At 45.3% G+C, this 18788-nt stretch overlaps 1 protein-coding gene across 1 annotated transcript in view; it reads left to right on the top strand.

Annotated features, from left to right (window-relative positions):
- The window catches only part of btv (beethoven), a 231462-nt gene that overhangs the window by 9665 nt on the left and 203009 nt on the right, over positions 1–18788 (top strand). The window contains exon 3 of the mRNA XM_068355462.1: positions 8538–8686. Within this exon, the coding sequence (XP_068211563.1) occupies positions 8538–8686 (149 nt within the window). The remainder of the gene's footprint in view (positions 1–8537; positions 8687–18788) is intronic.

Raw genomic sequence — 18788 nt, 5'->3', positions numbered from 1 at the left:
GACTGTGAGTAGGAACTCGAACTAACTCTGTCACTTATCACCACCATACGATCAAGCCTTTCACTCGAGTCAACACAGCTCATAGGAGAGAAAAACAGCGATCGTTAGTAAGGCACTTCAGTAGTTCACTAATACCGGGGGAGAAGGTGGTAAACAAAAACAAAACTGAGAAGTCATATGACTCTCTACAGAGTTCATCAAACTAAGAATGACGCTGGCTTATTAATAAACTAAAAACTAAAGCAAGATCAAAAGGTTGGAAAAGTATTAACAACTTATAATCAAATTATAATTAATTTACTTTAATCTAATACCTTTCTCCCCCTACAAAAAATTTTTTTATCAAATAGAGTAAAAATTTTTATACATCCTAAAGAATCAATTAAATCTAAAGATCAAATAAATCTCAAAAGTAAAGATAACCTTAATATAAACATGCATAGGATTATATAATACAGTACACACAATGGTGCATTACACATCCTGAAACAAAAAGGTCAGCATTAAATATAACTCAAACATACAAAGATATAAACAGTCTAATTAAACACAGAACCTGAAAAAAAACCTAAAGCCAAGAGCAAAATGTATTAAATCACAGAAAATGATAAAGTTCCGAAATTCCAAAAGTCCTTTCTAAAACTTAAAGTCATAATAAATGGCACAAAGAGCTATCTATCTGCTAATAAGAAACTAAGACTAATATAGAACAGAATATTTCTTACAGCTAATACTTAAACTAAAAATAACACTGGCAAAAAAAAAAAATATCGCATAAATAAACGAAACAACGGAACGATGTCGGAATAAACCATAAAGTTAGCACTTGCTTTCACTCTAAATGAACACAAAGAGGAACGAGCAGGGCGAAAGAGGCAGGGAGACCAAAAAAAAAAAAAAAAAAAAAAAAAAAAAAACACTACATCCTAGACAAGGTATCCGGGATCTTATTATCAGATCCTTTAATATGCTTAATTACCAAGTTGAGCTCTTGCAGTTGCAAGGCCCAGCGTAAAATTCTTTGGTTCGACCCTTTCATCCGTTCAATAAACACTAACGGATTATGATCCGTCCATACCTCCACTGGAAAAGAAAGATTAGTTAAGTATGGTTTAAAATGAGATATGGTACGGATCAGGGCGAGAGCCTCTTTCTCAATAGTTGAATACTTACGCTCTGCCGTTAACAACTTTTTGCTGTAGTAGGATATTGGGTACACCTCCCTGTCTTCACCCCTTTGAAAGAGAACTCCTCCAATACCTATATCACTAGCGTCAACAGCAATTATAAAGGGAGCTTGAAAATTCGGAGAAACCAAAATAGGTTTAGACATGAGAATAGTCTTGATTCTTATGAATGCTTCTTCACAATCACTAGTCCAAATGAATTTCTTATTTTTTTGTAAAAGATCATTCAGGGGACGGGCAATGTCAGAAAAGTTCCTAACGAACCTTCTATAATAGCCCATCATACCCAACACCTTTCGAACTTCTCGGACATTGCAAGGTCTCTTTAAATTAGTTATAGCCTCGACGTTAGCCTGTTTTGGGGCTATATGACCCAGACCAACCTCATGACCCAGATACACAACTTTAGCCTTACCAAATTCGCATTTAGCGAGGTTAATGACTAAACCCGCAGCACGGAGAGCTTCAAAAACATTACGTAATCTGAGTAAATGAGTTTTCCAATCATTACTGTGGACAACAAGATCATCAATGTAAATCTCAGTACCTTCTAATCCACAGACCACACGGTTCATTAATCTTTGAAAAGTACAAGCAGCATTCCTCATCCCAAAAGGCATGACCTTGCATTCATACAAGCCGAATGGGGTGACAAATGCTGAAATCTCTCTTGCTCGATCCGACAAAGGAACTTGCCAGTAGCCCTTGAGCAAATCCAATTTTGTGATATACTTTGCTGAACCAATGCGGTCTATGCAGTCGTCAATTCTAGGAAGGGGAAAGGAATCATTTTTAGTATGCGTATTAACCTTACGATAGTCGACGCACATCCGATACTGTCCATCGGATTTCTTTACCAATACTATAGGGGAGCTCCAAGGACTAACAGAAGGTTGTATCAAATCATGCTTCAACATATATTCTATTTCCTTATTGACTATATCCATTTTAGTGGGATTTAGTCTATAAGGGCTTTGTTTAATTGGTGAAGCTCCTCCTACTACCACATCATGTTCAATTAAACTAGTCAATCCGGGAGAGTCTCTAACCAAATCTGAAAAAGAATGAATTAAACCTTCCATTTCCCTTCTTTGATTTAGATCAAGATGCTTCAGATGCTCATCCAACCCATCCAAACATTGCACATTCTTAGATAGAGCATCCGAAGGTACTTGATTAATCATTTCCTCAGATCCATCAGGAAGCACCTCTGCCACCAAAGAAACTGATTCATACCCGGTTTCCAAAGTATCAGATCTACTAGAGACATAAGGTTTCAGTCGGTTAATGTGAAAAATTCGACACTTTCGTTTGGTCCCGGGAGCTTCTATTTCATAATTAAGATCGGATAACTTCCTCAACACCTTCCAAGGCCCCTTATACCTGGGTTCAAGGAAGTTATCCGAATCAGTACCCAACACCAAAACTAATTCCCCAGGCTCAAACGACCGTGCTCGAGTTTTCTTGTCATAATTACTTTTCATAGCAGCCTGAGAGTTAGCTAAATTTTCTCTAGCAAACTTCCAGGCGCTAGAAAGTTTTTCTTTAAGGTTATCAACAAATTCACCCACGTTCGTCTCCTTTATTTGATCGGACTCCAAGATTTCATATAGAATTTCTAAAGGACCCCTTATTTTATGTCCAAAGACTAACTCAAAAGGAGCCACGCCTGTGGATGAATTTGGATGACTCCTAAGAGCAAAGAGAGCAAAAGGAAGACCCTTATCCCATTCCTCTCCATGCTCATAGCAAAATCTCCTTAAAATTGATTTAAGAGTCTGATGGAATCTTTCCACCACTCCCTGACTCTCTGGATGGTAAGGAACACTAGTAGTGTGCAGAATGGCCAGACCTGCACACTTACTTCGAAATTCTTTACTAGTAAAATTAGTTCCACAATCAGTTTGTATCTTACGAGGGATTCCATACCTCGAAAAGAAAATTACCAACTGGTCAAATACAGCCTTAGATGTGATTTTCTTCATGGGAATGGCTTCGGGAAATCGCGATGCCCGATCCATCACAGTCAGTAAATATATAAAACCTGTTTTAGTTTTAGGCAGGGGACCTACTATATCAACTACTAGCTCACTAAATGGCTCGCCAATAGCTGGTATAGGATATAAAGGTGCTTTTACAATTGTCTGATTAGGTTTACCTACCACTTGGCACACTGGACATTCTTTCACATATTGTTTTACTGACGATTTCATTCCTGGCCACCAAAAACATTTAGCCAACCGACGGAACGTCTTCCAGACACCAAAATGACCAGAGAATGCATCATCATGAGATATATTTAATATTTGTCTCTGAAAGTGAGAAGGCACCACTATTTGCTCAATACGAGACATTTGGGGATCATTAGCAACCAGGGGACGACTCACCCTATATAACAGTCCCCTTTTTAACCAGAATCGAGGCTTTGTCAAGTCAGACGTATCACCCAAATTAAAATTATACTCTCTTTTCTGGGCTTCAATAAAAGCTGTTCGATCCCAATCTGGAATTATATTATCACTACTTACTACATTACTTACTACTGACCCGGGTCTTCCTACATCTACATCTACCTCTAAACTACTCAAATTTAACTCTTCATCATTATTTAGTAAGTCTGCAGCTCTTGCTGCCGCTCTAGTGGTAACCGCCACTGGACACTTATTGATTGACAATATTGGAAATAATTCCTGGCCATCACTATTAACCATATCATTTCCTAATATGCCATTAATACCGGCTATAGGAAGACTCTCAACAACGGCCAACTCGATCTTTCCATAATACCCAGGGAATGACAACATTACCTCTGCTAAAGGAGCCGAAACTATTGTGTTCGGGAAACCTCCCAGAACAATAAAGTTCCCTGAATACTTCACCAAACCCTTCAAACTGCTTTCCAGCACTAACGAACGAGCAGACCCTGTATCTCTCAAGAACTTAACATCAATAATGACAGAATTATATATTACTTTACCAGGCCATATGTATTTATCATACTTCAGTCATTCCTGTGGATTATTATTTCCATCCCCAGGCGTACAATTACTACCACTATCACTACTAATTATGGGTAATTTTACATCAGGAGATGTACTTGGCATTAAAGCCACAGGATTATTTTTTTTAAGATAATCTGTTCTGGCTTGACATTGAGCTTGGAAATGACCGGGTTTCTTACACCAGAAACAAGTCTTCACATTGTTTCTCGTTCCAGTACTACCTCCATTGGAAAATACACGAGTACCAGGTTTACCCGTGAATCTTCCATTGTTACTAGCATGGAAATTATTTTGAACCACTGAATTCTTAGGCTTATTATTATCACCTCTTACTCCTTTATGAAAATTCGCTGACTCTACTACATTATTACTTTTATCTTTGCTGACGAAATTGCCGGAACCTGTTCTATGAGTCAAGACAAATTCGTCAGCCACTTGAGCTGCCTTACCTAAATTAGTGACCTTCACTTCTTCCAAATAAATTCTTAGTTCTTTGGAGCAAGATTTCTTAAACTCCTCCAAAAGCATTAGTTCTCTCAAGGAAGAAAAAGTGACAACTTGACGACTTTTCAACCAGTCGTCAAACTGTTCCTCCTTGAACCTGGCAAATTCTACATACGATAAGGAAGGATGTTTATTAAAATTCCTAAACTTTAATCTGTATGCCTCAGGGACCAAGTCATACGCTTTTAAAATTAGTGCCTTTACCTTGTGATAATCCCTGGCTATCCCTTCCTCCAAGGCATTATATACCCTGATTGCCTTGCCTACCAATTTACACTGGATTAGCACCGTCCACATCTCTGGTGGCCAAGACAATCGTGTAGACACCCTCTCAAAGGCCTTGAAGAATTCTGGAACATTTCTTTCATCAAAAATGGGGACCAATTTTAATGCAGCCCCAATATTAAACCTTTCAGGCTGGCTACCTCGTGGGGTACTAAATTGGTTTGGAGCCCCCTGTAACCTAGCCATTTCCAAATTAATGTTGGCCATCTCTATCTCATGCCTCCTCACCCTCTCGTTCTCCGCATGTTCCAATTTCAACAACTCTATCCTTTTACAAATTAAATCATATTCCTGAATTTCCTTGGAATTAGAATTTACAGGAACAGTAGGAACTGCTGGCCCTAAATTCTCTTCAGACAAGAAAGGGTTTGTGGATATATTTCCCTTTGGCAGCAAATTGGCCGGACCTTCATAAATAACTCCAGTCTGAGGAGGATCATCAAATAACGAAAAACCTGCACCACCACTAATGTCATTATCATCTGCAACTACCCTATCATCATTTCCTAATTCACTACCTCTATCACTAATATTTTCACCAAGTAACCCTTCAGCCTCAGCCAAACCTTGCATGACACAGTTCTTTACCATTATAAGCAATTTCCTCTTTGTATCAGTCCCTTTGAAAGGAATACCCAACCATCTAGCACAACTAACCAGATATTCCTTACCTAGTATTGGTAAATGACTAATACAGTCGGCAGACCCTAAGAACTCTGCAGGACTAAACACAAAGTCTTCTAAATTAGCCATAGTGATAGGAGGGAAAGGTATTTCCAAAAGAAAAAATAAATACTATAACCCCCACTGAAGAGCGTTCCAAAGTCCCAACTACTGTGTACACCCGAGCGCAAATCCTGGCAAGGTCGCCAGATTGTTATGGCCGTATTTACGGCCGTAATTTCAAGGGTTCTTTTTATTCAGAATTTGCGGTCAGTAAAAATGTAACACAGCAACTCGGGAACAAAAGAACAAACACCTCAATAAAAGTTACAATATTTATTCACAAACAAAACAAATATAAGTAATGGTTGGTAATGATAATAAACAAAATTAATGAATGTACAAATTGAGGGAAAACCAACCTTAAGATCTTTAAAAGATCACCTACAACTAAGTTAATCCCTAGGCTAAGAAATAGGAAGATTTTAAATACAACATTTCAGGCAGCTACCTTTCAAAATCACTGGCCAGAAAAACTAACCTAACAAACTAAGATAGGTAGAAGGAAGAAAGAGAACATAAGTGGGAAACTTAACATTAATCCTACCTAGCACAAACAAACTAACTTAAACGTTAAGCTTAACTTAATAAACAGTGAATTAGGAAAATAATTATCTTACAAAACACACAAAGGGAATCATCACAAAAACCTCGGCAGATTGTCCCATCAGGCCATACAAGATCCAGAAGACCGTACTGCAAACAAGGGCGTGCACACCTACAGGTATTCGGCGATCCACGATCGTCGTAAATAACAATAAAAATATCTCATACCTGTAGTATGCCGCCCTACGTATCTCCACGAGTTCCAAGAACTCACTGACGCTGATGAGCAGGTCAACTAGATCAAGCTGCAATGCCCGAAGGCAATCCAAAATGCCACAGGAACGCCAAGGGTGGTAGCCTCCGAGAATCCGGGACTTCAACGGATCTCGCACGTCGCAAACCGCACCGTTCTCGGTAGAAACGGGCCAACTCGTTCGCAAATCCTCCGACGAACGAGGGAAGGGACGTGGCTGATGAATGTCGCGGGTGACAAACACCAGCGACCACACACAAAGTAGCGAAGGAAGTGCTGCAAAAACTCCAAAGGTCACCAAGATGAAGTGGCAAAGCGTCAGACTGTGAGTAGGAACTCGAACTAACTCTGTCACTTATCACCACCATACGATCAAGCCTTTCACTCGAGTCAACACAGCTCATAGGAGAGAAAAACAGCGATCGTTAGTAAGGCACTTCAGTAGTTCACTAATACCGGGGGAGAAGGTGGTAAACAAAAACAAAACTGAGAAGTCATATGACTCTCTACAGAGTTCATCAAACTAAGAATGACGCTGGCTTATTAATAAACTAAAAACTAAAGCAAGATCAAAAGGTTGGAAAAGTATTAACAACTTATAATCAAATTATAATTAATTTACTTTAATCTAATACCTGCTAAGAGGGTCGGAATACCAGCTAGGACTAAGGCTCATGAAATTAGGGGTATAATTCCCACCCTAGCCTTTTAGAGGAATCTTGCAGTTAGTCAGGTGTTGAAGGCTGACATGTGGAAATGCCAAACAACCTTCACGGCCTTCTACGTTTGGAAGTTTAGCCACAAGTCTCTCAACACCATACTTATTCCTGTGGGGGGAGCTCAAGTAGTTGTTTAACCAGGCCAGCTCCCACATGGGAGAGGAAGCATATTTTTTATGGTAACTGTTAGATCGAAGTCTGGATTTTAAGGTAGAATGACTGGCTCTTAGCCTTCACTTTTTCTTTCCCATCTTTTGGGGTTAAAGCGTTACTCGATGGATCTGATTTGATGCTGGTAAACTACACTTCTAAGCTCCATTCATTGGAATCTAGAAAATGATTTCCCCCATCCTCATTGGACAAGTGGGAGCATAGGGGAATATATACCAGCCTGTTAATTATCATATGCTTGGTATATTATTCTAGACTGTTAACCCATTCAGGGGCAAGGATCCCTCTTTTGACCATGTACCAATCTTCTTGTAGAGGCCAGGCCCAATCAACCTATTCCTTCCTATGATAGATAAATATGTGGTTGCTAGAGTCATCTCTTTTCCTTCCATATGGGACCAGGCAGCCTGACAGTTCCAGTGGAGAAAAAGAACCAATTAGTTCTTTTCTTGGGGGATTTTGATCCACCAATTGATTAGTGATTATTTTAAAGGATGAAAAGTATGTTTACATGTAGGAAAAAATAACAAATTAAAGTTATTTGTATATTTCTTTGCTATATAAAGCCGAGTCCTATAAACTTAAACTTCCCACCTCAACCACCCTTCTCAATTTTAACCGACGGTCAAAAGTGAAGAGCTTCCAACAAGCTGGGGCGGGGCTACTTGACCATCCTCATCGCCTGTTGTTAACTACTTTTTTAACAAATTCAACTGCTGTTCCAGCTCCACTGAAGACATTTCCCTATTTTGAAGAGCTCAGGTCTGTATAGCTAGGAAAAATACAAATTACCCGGTACTTTAAAATCTTTATATTTCAGTGTTCAGTTTCAGAACATGACAAGAATAGTGGTGGGTTCTATATATCTTTTGGTACAAATTGATTACAGTCACCCTCTGGGTAAGGATTTTAACTAATCAGTGTCTTACATAGGACAAAATCCTTAAAAAGTAAGGATATGTTGGCTTGGTAAATGTAGTCTCACTCTTATTTCTAAGACAATGCAATTTGTAGGATTTTGTGGGCGCTTATATATGTACATTTTTTTTCAGTAGAATTTTTTGTATGTACTGTACAGTAGCCTGCAACTTATATTATAATGATTTGATCTACAAAAGTTATTTTACTATAATGATCTTTTTTTCAGGCAATTACTTCAAAATCCCATTGGGAACCGAGTCATTGGCTGCATCTCTTGATGATGAAAACCTTAATTCATTCCTTGATTCTGGCAATACACAACTATTGGGTGCCCAGATGATCCCAAATGAAAATAGAATTTTATTCAATACTAAGGTACGTTTATTTTCCCTCACTGTTATTGCTTGCACCTTCAATGAAAATTATGAATTGCATAAAATAATTTGTTCCTTTGCAAATACAAACCTTCGCCCTATAATATGATTTATAACGAGGTGTCAGTAGTTATTGGTGTATGGTTGGAAAGCCCCCGCCCTTTTGCCAGCACACTGATTAGCCACTTTATATTTAACTGCTTGATATCACAGATCTACTTCTAGCATTCTCACCTGGCTGTTAGTTGCAATACAAAATCAAAACCTTGTCCTCTTAAATAGATGTATGCTCTTATCTTCAGTGACGCTGCTTGAAGAAAAACATAGTATCGTGTGTAGGAGAGTAGCAGAAGTGGTAGGGTTAAGGGGCATTAGCCAGGTCTTTCACATGGCCCAATTTTACATTCTAGTCCAAGCCGTTGACTCGACCAAACTGACACTTCCCGCAAGCTGAGGTGACCTGTGTTGTGTTCTTGTGTGTTTTTCTTTTTGCTTCTCTTGGTGTATTGGTGTTTGCATTTATGCGGTTCCTTTCTTTGTGATTTTTGTGGAGTAGTCCTGCAAGATTCATTAGTGCCCCGGCTGTAATAACCAACTTGTTCCGTAACCGAAATACAAACCACGCTATTTACAAAGGGTTATTACTTTTAGCGCAGCTGAAATGGCGAGCCATTAGAATTTAACGAGGGTGTATTACCCCCGCGCTAGTTAGCGGGGGGGTAGGGGAGTGGTAGCTAGCTACCCCTCCTCCCCCTCACACACAGGTGAATACTCACTTTCACTTTTGGCTCGGACTGTGACAGACGTCTCTGTCTTGGTCCTCGCTTGGCAGCCATTGTCTGTTTTGTCTTTACTTAATCGCTTACTTTTCTTTTACTCAATATATATGTAAACATGTTTTCATGTTTGTATATATATTTGAGTATAGAAATAAGTAAGTTTCCTTTTCAGATGTGTGTGTGTAGTGTACGATATCTACGTGGAGGCCTCGGCAGTTAGGCCACCACGGCCTAATTTTATGGGTTGCGATCGAGTTTGACTTCGGTCTTTCTCTCTCTCTCTCTCTTGAGGTCGTTCACCCTTTTACTATGTTTTACTACGCCCTTGTAGCTTCCTTCCCGTGTGGGTGGGGTGGCTACGCCGTACATTTTGTCTCAATTAGTTTATGAATCTAATTGTAGTTGTTAATTTTTCAGCTTGTAGAACGATTCCTTTCGGGGTTTTCGTTTTTTTCTTTAGTGTTCATTCTTTTTTTAATTACATAATTACATAGTTACATAATTATAATTGTTATAATTCTGTTTTGGTTACAGCTCTCCTTCCGCGAGTGTAAGTGGTTGTGAGGGCACGTGCCTGTTGTGTAATTCTTGTTCCTTTTCCTCGGGATTCCTCTTCGGAGCCTTCCCGGGGGAATGAATGTGTACTAATATTATTTGTTTTATTTTTTTACAGTTACCGATCTAGTTCGTTTCTGTAATATAGCAACGGTGTGAGCTGTCTGGTTGAGTCCTGGGGATTCGGCTGTTGCTGCCTCCCCCCTTGTATTGTCGTCAGGGGCGTGTCTCCTTCTACTGGTAGTACTCCCGTGTCGACGGACAGCTCTCCAGTTCATTTTAGAACAGTCAGGAGGCTTGCCTCCTTGGGCGGATAACTTTCCTTCCGAGGGAAGTTTTTTCCTGTCCAGGCTTGAGCTTTTCCTCTTTTGGGGGGTTCTTCTCTTGCCTTTTTTTTTTTTCGTGCGACTATGCTCTTGGTGCTGAGCGGTCGCACCTGCAGTTTCGCTCAAGGGGCTGGGCAACTGCAGGGGCTCCTCTTCGGAGGATTGCCCCTTTTAGGTCACTGGCTGACCAGTCTCTTCCACGAAGTGTTTCTCTGTCGTTCGCGAGAGAGTACACTCATAGAGACTCCTCTTCGGAGGTTTCTTCTGTTGCTGTTGGCCTCCCTCGCCGTAAGGCCCTCCGTCCGCCTCGTCGTAAGGGCCTCTCATCTCCCTATAAGGGTGCTTGAGGCGCCTTTTTGAATCTCCGTTTGCAGCCTACAACTTCTTTTTCTCGATCTTCCGTCTTGGTGCAGATGGACAGCAGTCTAATCTCGTCTCCCGACGGGCAACGGTCTTCCCGACGGACAACGGTCTTCCCGACGGACAGCGGTCTTCCGACGGACATCAGTCTCCCGGCGGACAACGATCCCTTCGGGGCAAAGGGTTGCCCCCACGGGGGTTCTTCCCTTGCGTGTCAGGGTTTCCCTGCGCGCCCTTCTGTTCGTCAGCGCTCTCCTGTTCGTCAGCGCTTTCAAGATGATCTTCCCTGCGGTTCCTGTTACGTGCCCTGTGCGCCCACGTTCGCCCTCGCGATCTAGAACTTCGGTTCAGGTCGGGGTCAAGGACTCTTCTTTGCGCAGGCTTCCTCGCGTAGCCTTCTGCTCGTCAGCGATCATCAGCTCGTCAGCGATCATCAGCTCGTCAGCGATCATCAGCTCGCCAGCGATCGTCAGCTCGTCAGCGATCATCAGCTCGCCAGCGATCTCCGGATCGCCCACGTGTGTTACAGCTGGCACGCCAACGTTCTCCAACACTTCTGAAGGAACATGGTTCGCCAGCTACTAGCTCAACTGCGGATGCTGATCGCCATCGCGCGACCCTCAACTGCAGATGCTGATCGCCATCGCGCGACCCTCAACTGCGGATGCTGATCGCCATCGCGCGACCCTCAACTGCGGATGCTGATCGCCATCGCGCGACCCTCAACTGCAGATGCTGATCGCCATCGCGCGACCCTCAACTGCAGATGCTGATCGCCATCGCGCGACCCTCAACTGCGGATGCTGATCGCCATCGCGCGACCCTCAACTGCGGATGCTGATCGCCATCGCGCGACCCTCAACTGCGGATGCTGCTCGCCATCGCACAACCCTGAACGATTGCCCGCTTACGCATGCTGCTCCTCATCGCACAACCCTGAACGATCGCCCTCTTGCGGATGCTGATCACCATCGCACCCTTTCACGCGATCATTCACCTGCGCATGCTGCTCGCCATCGCACAACCCTGAACGATTGCCCGCTTACGCATGCTGCTCCTCATCGCACAACCCTGAACGATCGCCCTCCTGCAGATGCTGATCACCATCGCACCCTTTCACGCGATCATTCACCTGCGCATGCTGCTCGCCATCGCACAACCCTGCACGATTGCCCGCTTACGCATGCTGCTCCTCATCGCACAACCCTGAACGCTCGCCCTCTTGCGGATGCTGATCACCATCGCACCCTATCACGCGATCATTCACCTACACATGCTGCTCGCCATCGCTTACCGCCAGCGATCTTCTTCACCTACGCGGCAGCACGATCCCTCGCCGTCACGCCCATTCGCCTGCGCGCCCGCGCGATCGCTCACCTGCGCGCCCGCGCGATCGCTCGCCTGCGCGCCCTCGCGACCGCTCGCCTGCGCGCCCGCGCGACCGCTCGCCTGTGCGCCCGCGCGACCATTCGCCTTTGCGCGACCGTTCGCCCTCGCGCGACCATAGTTCGCGGCGAATTCCACAGCCGGTGGTAGCAGCAGGGACGCGTGCTCCTAGGCGGCACTCGGGATCACCTCCATCCAAGCACAGGTTGGTAGTGCAGGACGAAGACAGGTCAGTACAGCATTCTTCCCACCTTCTTTTCAGGCAGGAACCGTCGTGTCCTCTCCAAAGGATCGCCCGATCCCTTTCACCTTAGCGAGGATTTCGGACTCTGTGTCCTTGGAGCAGCAGACATGGTTTGATCCGCTGGCACGGGCGTTAATGAGGGTTATGAAACCAGCACTCACCGGCCAGGGTAACAAACCAGCGGCTGTCTCTCCTACGCTGAAGAGAAAGAGAGGAGTGGACTTCGTGGTGACTTCCCCCAGGGCGAAGTTGGTTCCCAAGAGGTCGGTCTCGAGGGTCCCCTCTCCTGCACGAGTACTCTCTCCTTCTCCCGCCCTGGAAGGATTTTTGGCGGGGGGGCTTTCCGTTGAAGATTTCTCCATCGGACAAGGGGTGACTGCTTACCTCTTCCTCTGGGAGCTTACCAGGTTCTTTCCCTCCTCGGTTACGGCCCGAGGTTTGGTTCAAGGAAGCTACAGGAAGATCAAGGGTACTTTCCTCCTCTCGAGCTCAGGCACCTTGGCCTTTCGTCGTTAAGTATCTACTTGCGGACAAGCTCGATGTTGTACCATCTGGACGCACTGACTGAAGGCTTCCTTCGGGTGTCTCATCTGTGGAGGTCAACGACCTCAGACACCCTTCCATCCTTGAGAAGAGTTTTGTCTTTGCCCAAGGACAGAGACTTAAACATCTGCTGTGCGGAGTAAATCGACTTCCGGTTTCACTCCTCCAAGGCGCTTTCTTCCAGACTCTGCAGGGCTCCAGCTCCCTTTTCTTTCAACCACGTCGGCCTAAGTTATCGGCTACGACAACTGGGACAAGGTGTCCAATTGCAGTTTCCTCCTGTCAGGAACAGATGGCACGGGAGACTCCCCCGGGGGGGCATAGTCCTAAAAGGAGTTCACGAACTCTAGGATTGCAGGTTTTTTCGCTGGGAGGATGCTTAAGGTTACTCATCCGAATGACAGCTTCCCGATGCCCATTCCCGCACAATCTCTGTGAGTAGCCAAGGATATCGCGCCTGCCGTCTCTGTCAGCGAATTCAGTGTCTCTGAACCTCTATGCCATAGCATCAGCAGAGTTGCCCGGTTGGGCAGAATGATCCATACCTTAGGCGAAGGTCTTCCTTAGGATCATCGACGGCTTCACCCCCGGCCCCCTCAGTCGATCCTTTCTTGTAAGGAAGGATCTGAGAGGGGATGTCCATAGTCGACCTCTCAGCCCTGATCAAGTTTGTCGAACAAACTTTGGCCAGCGTAGACCAGCAGAATCGATCAGACTGGTAACGAGGCGACAGGACTCCTTTAACCCTGGATCGGAAGGACGGGTACTTTCAGTTTCCATTCCATCCATCTTCCAGGGTGCTCGTCGAATTCAGCCTAAACTGCAAGTATTCCTGCTTATGATGCAGTGTGGCTATCCCGCCGTGGCATAGCAGGTTTGTTTCCCCAGAGAACTCTCCCTGCCTTCCTCTTGGCCGCTCAGGTGCAGACTTCCGCCTCCTCTGCTGTTTGGAGGGCTGGTCAACTCCGGTAGGCTCGGGTTTCGACCTTCTTCAGCGCTGGGAAAAGCTTCCGAATGCTGACCATGAGTGTGGGCTCATGGTATTTTGCTTGGAGCCTTCTCTTCCTCTGCCTCAACATCTGGAGTATCTGGCCATGATATTGAGTCAACCGCCTTACCACGTTGGAAACCCCGCTTCTCGTCCGTCCAGCGAGGTTAAGCAACGTCGGTACTTGGATGGGTGACCACCTGGGGACGCCAGATTCTGTTACCACATCCTCCGAGCCTTCCTTTCGGTTGACTGTGGCAAGACTGAGGAGAGTCGCAGTACCTGTTCTCAGTCAAGCAGAGTTTTCAGCCCTACCTTGGAACGTTTCCTAGTTCTTCTTTCCTCATTGACCCGTTTATAGTCCGAACGGTCGCCTCAGGATAAGTTCCATGTGGGGCGATCCAAGTTCCGGTGGCTTCAGGCAATGTTTAACCGGACTCCCTGGCCCTATGGGACCAGCGGAACTATTAAACCTGCAATGGGTGTTGACCTATGGAGCCTCTTGATGGTAGTGGATATTCTCGTCCTTTCCCCACATTCTTGATGCGGTTCTCGGACTCGTCAAAGGAAAGGGGGGGGGGCATGTTCCGGTCCAGGCCTATGGTCAAGACCTGAAGGATACCTCTCCATCATTCAGGCAGGCTTAAGGGCCTTAGTCTGGCCCCTCTTCAGATCCTACCGCTCCTGCCAAGTCGCCCCGTTGCGTGTCGACTTCATGCTAACCAGCAGGGGACGCATTTTCACACCTTCACATCTTGCAGTAGAGATACCGGGATGATTGAGATTCTCTCAATTCCACCATCGGCTCTCTCATTCCAGGCAGGGGAATGTTTCTCTCAGACTATCCGAGCAGAGCCTTATAGAGAGAGTGTACCTAAGGGTCTTTGACCTTGGGTAACCAGCAAGTGCTGGTCTGGGGGACCTGATCGCGACAGCTTGGAACCTCAAGCTTCCGCTAGTTTTCCCCCCAGTCTCAGACCCCGAGACTCTGGCAAGATGCATTCCGGTGATGGTGGGACAACTTCGACGCCTGCGTCTTCCCTCCTTTTTGTCTGCGGACAATGGGTCTCAACAAAACCAGGTTGTCTGTCAACCTTTCAATGGGAGAGCTCCACTGGGACTATGCGCAGAACGGTTTCTGGACCCTCTGCTTCCCCTGACGGAACTCCCGGGAGAGCTTCTCCCACGGCGCAGACTACTCAAGCAACCACACTGCGACATCTCTCCCGAACCGGGACGTCGCTTCGGCTTCATGCCTGGAGACACTACGCTTCCTCCTCTAGAAGAGACAACCCGCTACAGTCGCGGTACGGAGGTCGCGTCATCTGCGATAGTCATCCACAGGGGTCTCCCAGGCAAAGTGAAGAGTCTAAGGTGGTTGGTGCCGTGGGAGATATACCTCTTCCCGTGAGGCCTCTTCTCCAGCAATAACGGTCTTATTGCCTTTCGGCGGGAGGAAACTCCTTTCCGCTCTTGGCAATGAAGCCTGTCGCTCAGCCTTTCCCTGACCTTCAGGCTTAAAGGAATAACTTTTTCCTGCCCGCTGGATCTATCCTCGCTCATGCGAAGCTACGATCGTCCCTGCCCTAGTCGGAGGAAGACCTCCAACTTGGAGCATGGCTCGGACTTTTAGTCCTTTAAGAGATCTTCTCAAGACCCTTTTATGACAGGCCTCGGATTGTATTCCGCCTTGGGTCTTCTGCTCACTCTGGCCACGGCCAGTGTGTAAGCAATCTTCTTGGTCTCTTACTACTCCCCCCCTTTCTAAGGAAGAGGGGAAGGCAACATTCAGGCTCGCTCCTGAGTTGTTGGCTAGACTCAGAATCTGAGGGTCCCGACCCTTCGGTCCGATTCATTCAAGATTTTGAGTCTCCATTCTGTGTCTGATGTCCCAAGACCTTCTCTTTCTTGCCAGTACAGGAATCGAGAGGTTAGCGCTGGGAACAGCTGCAGTTTGGCCTCAGTTGCAGCCGATTTGGGAACACAAGGAGGACATGGGGGGAGAGTCACCAGTATACCTCTTCAGCCCGGACTCAAGGACATTCATCTCGAAATGTCTTCAGACCCTCCCCCGTCACGTCGCCCTACAGCACGATGTTGGATACATCGCAACGTCCCTCGCCTTCGAGTAATACTACTCTGTGACGCAGGTGCTACAAGCTGGAGTCTGGAAGCGTCTGATGACCTTCGCAGCCCGCTTCCTGCAGGGCGTGACCCACAGGAGTCTCGATACGTTTTCTATCGCTCTGTGGTGGCTACACAACAGCTGGTCTAACCTCAGGCTCCTTTTTGGACAGGTAGCAGAAGGTTGAGGGCATTGTTATCAGGTTTTAGTCTGCATGAACGAAAGAAGTATGTCTGGCCCTTACTTCTTTCTTCATCATCCCCTCTACGGGGAAGCAGCATCCTGGTCTCTGCATAGCTGACCTCGAACCTCTGCAGGTAAACCATGCTTCCTTGTGTTCCGAGTATTGAGTCAATACTGTCGCGTCCCCCATACCCTGACGAGGTGGTATTGGGAACGTCCTAACCCAGAGTTCCTTCTGGAACTCCAGGTCAACTGCCTAGGACGGGTCACACTTCTTCCTTCACACACAAGCTTACGTAGGCCACATGGTTCCTTGCGGTGCAAGGAACTTGTGAGGTGCAGGGACTCCTTTTCTCGAGTGCGACTCACTCGGATTCTGAGTCCCCGGGTAAAGCCAAAGCCAGTATGGCTGGGGACTTTCCACCCTTCCTAAGGGATAAGTCACCCTTTGTAAATAGCGTGGTTTGTATTTCGGTTACGGAACAAATGACAAATTCGAAGATAATTTGTATTTTTCCTAACCATACAAACCTTAGCTATTTACACATATTTGCCCGCCAGCCCTGTCCCCCAAGACAAGTCCTACCTCTAAGTGAAAGTGAGTATTCACCTGTGTGTGAGGGGGAGGAGGGGTAGCTAGCTACCACTCCCCTACCCCCCCGCTAACTAGCGCGGGGGTAATACACCCTCGTTAAATTCTAATGGCTCGCCATTTCAGCTGCGCTAAAAGTAATAACCCTTTGTAAATAGCTAAGGTTTGTATGGTTAGGAAAAATACAAATTATCTTCGAATTTGTCATATTGCGGCACTTTCATGGGTCGCCATGAAGTTGACCTCCTCTTGGCCTGCACTCCAGGAAAGAGTCAACTGTGTTCCTTCTCTGCCACTGGTCCAAAAGTAAAAAATTGGCCAGTGTTAGTCAAAAAGGGATTGCTCCCCTTCCAAGATTGCAGAGGTACTACCGACCCCTTTCTCTCTTCACCAGGAATTGATTCCACTTTTGTGTCTCCTCTACCTCTCGGGGGGGAGTTCCTGGTTCCATGTGTGTGTTTCCTCTACCTCTCAGGTGGAGAGCTCAGGGATTGTTAGTCCCCAAGCGCCAACGTGGTGTTCAAGGTAAAGTAACCCGAGGGTCCCCGTTGGTAGTGAGGCCCTTCAGCGAGAGAGAGGGCACTCAAGGTAATCTGGTTCTTTCAACCAGAAGGTCTCCGATTTCAGAGTCTTTATCTTGTCATAGTGGGTTTTCAGGAGGGGAGACTTATGCAGGTGTTGAACCCCCTCGAAGTGGGGAATTCAAGAACAAAATTCCCAAGAAAAGCTGGAAGGACAAAAGGGGTTCTTCAGGGGTTCTTCAGTAAGTGTGTACTCTGGCTCATTCACCAATTCAGAGAGAAGGTTATGACTATGACCTCAGCTTCTCAAGTTATGATGTTTGGCACTAGCTCCTCCTGTGGTCTTTCAGGACATAAAGGTCAAAAGGAAGGAGCCCAGGATACCTCTCATGCCAAAATCTGTTTCCCCATGGGGTTGGATTCCTCCTTTCCCCATACTGTGCATCCCCAGAGAAGAGAGTAGCGTGCCACCCTTACCATTCCCCATGATTGCTTAAAAGTGCAACCAAGATAAATGACAACAAAGAGGAGGCATCATCATTTTGCCTGGCACGCTTACGTGTCGATTTTCTCCCCATCTGAGGACGAGATGGATAGCAGTTTCCGTTACTCATTTCCCTTTCCTATTAAGAAAGATGGTTCAAGCTGTTTAGAGGATGAGAGTGATTCCAGATCCATTTCAACAAACTAGGCTTGGGCAACCCCGCGCATGAAATGTAGGTACACGTATAGCAAGAAAGGCCCCAGTTCCTCCGCCAAGCAACATTCTGAGCCAGGTCGTTACGCGGGAAGAAGAGCGGCCACCAGCAACAAGAGGAGGTCTACTGCGATGGAACGAAAGATTCCTTTCCCCTCAAACAGTTGACTTTGTTGAAAGTCAACTTTATCTTCACTCAATTAGGAAAGGATTGTGTGCCTTAGAGCAGTTAAAAAGGAGAAACTCCTATCCTGGAACCTCTGGATCCCACCTCATGCATTAACACGATCAAAGGTGCAATCGAGATCCTATATAAGTTCACGTTTTCTGCCATGCGACTATCATCAACAAACATCTCCACTCACAAGAGAGAGAGCACAAACACTAGAGTTACTTGTTGACCTATGACCTATGTGACTTACGACTGATCAACTTTACAATACAACTGTGATCATGACTGGTATACCTGATGTTATAATTGCCAAATGATGTATTGTTATAAAGCTCTAATCAAAACATGAAATTAAGCATATGAAATTGATAATAATAATTTACAGTAATAAAATTACCAAAAAACTTGAATCAAGATGTAAAGTTTAGTTACAAATCACCAAATACAGTGTAACATAAACAGCACAAGTCAAAACATGAACTTTACCATTAGAAATTTTCTGATAATGCTGTAGAAATTAGAAAACTGTATTAACGATACATTGTTAATTTTACATGAGTATACAGTATTTTTGATACCGTTGTCACCTTGTAGACATCTGTGGACAAAATAAAAATAAAAACAATCGGTAA

The sequence above is a fragment of the Palaemon carinicauda genome, chromosome 31 (genome assembly GCF_036898095.1).
Source record: "Palaemon carinicauda isolate YSFRI2023 chromosome 31, ASM3689809v2, whole genome shotgun sequence".
NCBI lineage: Eukaryota > Metazoa > Arthropoda > Malacostraca > Decapoda > Palaemonidae > Palaemon > Palaemon carinicauda.
The sequence above is the reverse complement of the archived record's forward strand: the minus strand, read 5'-3'. Positions and strand labels throughout refer to the sequence as shown.